Source organism: Hylobates moloch, unplaced genomic scaffold (assembly GCF_009828535.3).
Source record: "Hylobates moloch isolate HMO894 unplaced genomic scaffold, HMol_V3 SCAFFOLD_28, whole genome shotgun sequence".
Taxonomy (NCBI): Eukaryota; Metazoa; Chordata; class Mammalia; order Primates; family Hylobatidae; genus Hylobates; species Hylobates moloch.
In genome coordinates, this window is record NW_026652303.1 from 2,033,804 (window position 1) to 2,039,528 (window position 5,725).

General features: G+C 44.5%; 1 protein-coding gene and 1 non-coding gene across 2 annotated transcripts in view; one reads left to right on the forward strand and one right to left on the reverse strand.

Moving 5' to 3' along the window:
• Positions 1-391: 391 nt before the first annotated feature.
• LOC116463156 (damage-control phosphatase ARMT1) overlaps positions 392-5,725 on the reverse strand; it is a 168,163-nt gene continuing 162,829 nt past the window's right edge. The window contains exons 13-14 of the mRNA XM_058434481.1: positions 2,809-3,045; positions 392-592 (exon numbers count right to left, since the gene is read on the reverse strand). Coding sequence (XP_058290464.1) covers positions 392-592; positions 2,809-3,045 — 438 coding nt within the window. The remainder of the gene's footprint in view (positions 593-2,808; positions 3,046-5,725) is intronic.
• On the forward strand, positions 2,609-2,715 carry LOC116463193 (U6 spliceosomal RNA). The gene has a single exon (XR_004246605.1). It is a non-coding gene; the product is annotated as a U6 spliceosomal RNA (small nuclear RNA).

A 5,725-nucleotide genomic window follows, 5' to 3' on the forward strand; every position in this document is an offset into this window, starting at 1 on the left:
TGTACCCTAAAACCTAAAAAAAAAAAAAAAAAAGTCACAGCTTCTCCACATGGTTATTGTGAGAACTAAATTGGCTAGTGAAGACCCTGACTTAAAATAGATACCCCCCAATGTTAATCTCCCACTCCCATTTCCCAATCTAACTCATGCAATCTGGTGGAATTCTTCTGGATCCTAAAATGCTAGTAAATGAAATAATAAGCGTTTTTAATGCTGAACGTTTATCTAAGGCTGACACTTTTGAGATCGTTTTTGCAAGTGATGCATTCTCACTATATCATCAAAGCATAAAATATTCACTAACTGATCAAATCTCAAAGACATGAGGAATTTGTGAAATTGGGAATTGTGTCCCATGTCTTATGGCCACCTCTCTCAAGAGATACAGTGTTCAATGAAGAAGTTGTAAATTTCCTTGTGGGTGCCTCTCTTGCCTGGTAGTCACATCTTTGAGGCAGGCACAGCTAACAAAGTGATGCTGATGTGAATGGATCAGTCTTTCAAGACACTTGATGATTTCATAATCAGGAAGAGCAAGGCTGGTCACCTTCAAGCCTAGCATCTGGGACACCACCTCCCTGAAGTCTGCCAGCTGCAATATCAAACAGAAACTCATTAACCGGGAGAACAAAATCTATCAACTACGGCTGAGCCAAATGCAACAAACAAAAAACCTGTAGAAAACCCAGGTTTGCATGAGGTAGGGAAATTATCTACCCTCTTCCTAGTTCTCTCACTTATAAAATACCAGATTCCAGATAAGTCACAGCAACTGCCAACCTTCAGAGATTTCACAATCACTTTTCTGATGAGCCAAGTGATGTGGTATGGCTACTAAGTCAAGAATCCAAGTCAAGTAACCATGAATGAGACCCAGACCTCACTAAGCCTTCATTTTCTCATCTCCAGGTTGGGATACAACTACCTCGGAGGGCTGCTCTGAAATTCAGGTCACATGAAATGGTGACTGTGTGTGTACTCTGCATACTAGGAAGAACTAAACAAATGTCGGTGGGGTTGTGTCAATGGATGGTAAACATGCTTTGGGATTTTAGCTGGCTGATAACCTCTTACACTGAAAAAAAAAAAAGGAACAAATAGCAAGAAAGTGTAAGGTAATGAAAACAGGAGGACTTCTAAATTACTATCAAGTCATGTCACCCAGATTGCCATTTCACAAGCCACATTCCATAGGACTGCTCTGGGACTTCTATTTGTCCATTGAAGAAAGAAAAGTAGGGGCTGGGGACAATGGTTGAAATATGCCTCATACCTCTTCAAATTCTCATAGGCTTGTTTCTGTGGTTCTAGGTTAATGCAAAAGCAGATAAATCAGGGCATCTGGCCAACACCTCATTAAAGGCACCCTCCATTTTAGAAAAGGGATGATCCAAACTGAATATAGTTACATCCAAGAGAATGCCACCCAAACAGTCCCACCCCAGGCTCATTTGCTCTGCAACCTCCTTCCCTTGCAGAGTCCAATTTGGGAATGGTTTTAGCTGTTATAGTTTGAATTTTATGACCCCTCAAAATTTTTACGTTGAAATCTAATGAGCAATGTGAAGATATCAGGAGGTGGGACCTTTGGTGGGTGATTAGATCATGCGGGTGGAGCACTGATGGATAAGATTAGTGCCTTTACAAAAGAGGCCCCGGAGAGCTGCCTTGCTGCTTCCACCATGTGAGGACACAGCAAGAAGGGGCTGACTCTGAACCAGGAAGCTGTGCTCACCAGACACCTTGATCTTGGACTTCTCAGCCTCCAGAACTGTGAGAAAGAGATTTCTGTTATTTATAAGCCACCCAGTAGATGGTACTTTGTTATAGCAGCCTGAAAGGACTAAGACACCAACCTAGTCTCCCTGATGAAAAAGTTTCTCTCAGACTTCTACCCTTTCCAATGTGGCCAAAGCTTTTCATTCCGAAGAAGTTGCCTTTCTGAGAACACTCATTGTGTCGTTTGGCTTTCCCCGTCTCTGCTTGACACATGAACCAAAACAGAGGCAGCCAAAGCGGGGAAAAAAAAAATCCTAGGATCAGAGTCCACTCTATGCCCTTTTGAGCTTCAAAAGGAGAAAGAGACAAAAGCCAAAAGCAATGGAGGTCAAGCTGCCCGGTACATGTTTCTTTATGCCTGACCTCCTGATGGACTCACTAGATAAAATGCTCCTTCTTGTAGCCAGCAAGCAAATGAGTACTTTTTTATGGCTTACATCTGTGCCTGGTCGGCCATCAAGTCTGGGTGCCACTGTTTGAGATTTGGGGCTGTTTCCTGCAACTGATCTCTGCTACAGATAAGGCTTCCCTCCTGAGGCCAAAGCCCTGGTTAACGTTAAGAGCTCTATGATGATGCAAACTTCAGGGGCAATCACCTAACATAACAAAAACCTCCCCAGAACCAGAACCTGTTTTTTCGCCAAAACCCTTCCGCTGCTTGAATGTCTTTTCCTTTCCTACAATTTGTGCCATGGAAATGTGAATAATTTTTCTTAGTGGGGTAAATCATATGGTTACTTGAATGCCAAAAAGATGCTGGAGGGGCAGGTGGATATGTTGAAAAGATATAGAAAGCTTTGTAAATTGCTTTTGAATAAATATGTGACTAGTTCTCGCTTCGGGAGCACATGTGTTAACATTGGAACGATACAGAGAAGATTAGCACGGCCCTCGTGAAATGATGACATACAAATTCATGAAACAGTCCATACTTTTTAAAAAAGAAATGCATGAATAATTATTAATATCAAGCTCTTGAATTGTCCTGTCATTTCCTAAACAAGGTTTCATCACCAGATTTAGACCCACCTGCTTTTCTCTCTTCTCTGCTTCTTCCAGAGATTTTTTTAGTGTCTTCATTTCACTGGTTACCACTTCTATCATGTTTCTGGCCCTTTCTTTACTCTCCTTAGCCTTATGTTCTGTGGTATCCAGTTCTGACTTGACAGACATGAGCTTTTTCTCAGCTTTCTCCTTCATCTTCTCCAGCTGGTCTCTGGATTTGTTTAGATCTTCAATGGCTTTAGTCTGTTCCAAAGTTTTAATCTAGGAAGTCAAGAGAATGCTGATAACTCCTTTTGTATTTATTTAGGAAAACTGTATAAACATGACACATCAGAAGTCAATGGAATTCGCTTCATACCTTTTTTATGAATAAAGAATGGAGTTCATCCCAAACAGTTAGAGATTTTGCCAAGCATATGCGCTGGACAAACAAGTCTTAAGACAGTTACAGCTAAAAACAACACATTAGAGGACCCTTATTTGAAAAATCAATGAGATAAAACTGTAGACAGCACAATTCTGGGGTCAGAATTTAAAATAAAGCCTGCTGGTATGTGCACACACACTCTATGAGCTCCATAAGCAAAAGCAGCTTCAACTTTCTGTCCCGACCAATGGGACATTGCCGGTATATAAACATCAGGAAGAGCAAAATGTCCCCTCTTCTAATGCTGTATCCCATGAAAGCCCCACCTCAAATCCACCTCAGCAAGTCTTCACAACTGCTGTGAGGAAAATATAGATGGGCAGTTTTTCAGAAGCGTCTTCTAACTTTACCAGTGAGTCTGGGAGGTGAACAGCTGCAACTATGGGGAGGAGTGGTGTCTTCCTCTGAGAAGCTGTCCCAAGATCTTAAAGCCAAAACACACAGTATGCTGGAGGGTGAGGCACATTCTCTGTATTAGCCTATTACTTAAGATTAGGCCAGAGTTACTTACAAAAAGAATTTAAGGCCAGGTGTGGTGGCTCATGCCTATTATCCCAGCACTTTGGGAGGCCAAGGCGGCTGGATCACTTGAGGTCAAGAGTTCGAGATCAGCCTGGCCAACATGGTGAAACACCGTCTCTACTAAAAAAAAAAAAAAAAAAAAAAAAAATACAAAAATGAGCCAGGCATGGTGGCAGGCACCTGTAATCCCAGCTACTCGGAAGGCTGAGGCAGGAGAATCACTTGAACCCAGGAGGCAGAGGCTGCAGTAAGTCAAGATTGCACCATTGCACTCCAGCCTGGGCAACAGAGCAAGACTCGGTCTCAAGAAAAAAATAAAGGAAAGGAAGGGTGGAGCCAAGATGGCCGAATAGGAACAGCTCCGGTCTCCAGCTCCCAGCCCCAGCGACACAGAAGACGGGTGATTTCTGCATTTCTGCTTGAGGTACCGGTTTCATCTCACTAGGGAGTGCCTAACAGTGGGTGCAGGACGGTCGGTGAAGCGCACTGTGCGCGAGCCGAAGCAGGGCGAGGCATTGCCTCACTCGGGAAGCCCAAGGGGTCAGGGAGTTCCCTTTCCTAGTCAAAGAAAGGGGAAACAGACGGCACCTGGAATATCGGGTCAGTCCCACCCCAATACTGCGCTTTTCCAACGGGCCTGGAAAATGGCACACTAGGAGATTGTGTCCCGCACCTGGCTCGGAGGGTCCTGTGCCCACGGAGTCTCGCTGATTGCCAGCACAGCAGTCTGAGATCAAGCTGCAAGGCGGCAGCGAGGCTGGGGGAGGGGCGCCCGCCATTACCCAGGCTTGCTTAGGTAAACAAAGCAGCCAGGAAGCTCGAACTGGGTGGAGCCCACCACAGCTCAAGGAGGCCTGCCTGCCTCTGTAGGCTCCACCTCTGGGGGCAGGGCACAGACAAACAAAACTCAGCAAGAACCTCCACAGACTTAAAGGTCCCTGTCTGACTGACAGCTTTGAAGAGAGTAGTGGTTCTCCCAGCACGCAGCTGGAGATCTCAGAACGGACAGACTGCCTCCTAAAGTGGGTCCCTCACCCCTGAGCAGCCTAACTGGGAGGCACCCCCCCAGTAGGGACAGACTGACACCTCATTCAACCGGGTACCCCTCTGAGACAAAACTTTCAGACGAACTATCAGACAGCTGAATTTGTGGTCTCACGAAAATCCGCTGTTCTGCAGCCACCGCTGCTGACACCCAGCCAAACAGGGTCTGGAGTGGACCTCTAGTAAACTCCAACAGACCTGCAGCTGAGGGTCCTGTCTGGTAGAAGGAAAACTAACAAACAGAAAGGACATCCACACCAAAAACTCATCTGTACATCACCATCATCAAAGACAAAAAGTAGATAAAACCACAAAGATGGGGAAAAAACAGAGCAGAAAAACTGGAAACTCTAAACAACAGAGCACCTCTCCTCCTCCAAAGGAACGCAGTTCCTCACCAGCAACGGAACAAAGCTGGATGGAGGATGACTTTGATGAGTTGAGAGAAGAAGGCTTCAGACGATCAAACTACTCTGAGCTACGAGAGGAAATTCAAAACAATAGCAAAGAAGTTAAAAACTTTGAAAAAATATTAGAAGAATGGATAACTAGAATAACCAATGGAGAGAAGGGCTTAAAGGAGCTGATGGAGCTGAAAGCCAAGTTTCGAGAACTACGCGAAGATTGCAGAAGCCTCAGTAGCAGATGCGATCAACTGGAAGAAAGGGTATCACTGATGGAAGATGAAATGAATGAAATGAAGAGAGAAGGGAAGTTTAGAGAAAAAAGAATAAAAAGAAATGAACAAAGCCTCCAAGAAATTTGGGACTATGTGAAAAGACCAAACCTACGTCTGATTGGTGTACCTGAAAATGATGGGGAGAATGGAACCAAGTTGGAAAACACTCTGCAAGATATTATCCAGGAGAACTTCCCCAATCTAGCAAGGCAGGCCAGCATTCAGATTCAGGAAATACAGAGAACGCCACAAAGATACTCCTCGAGAAG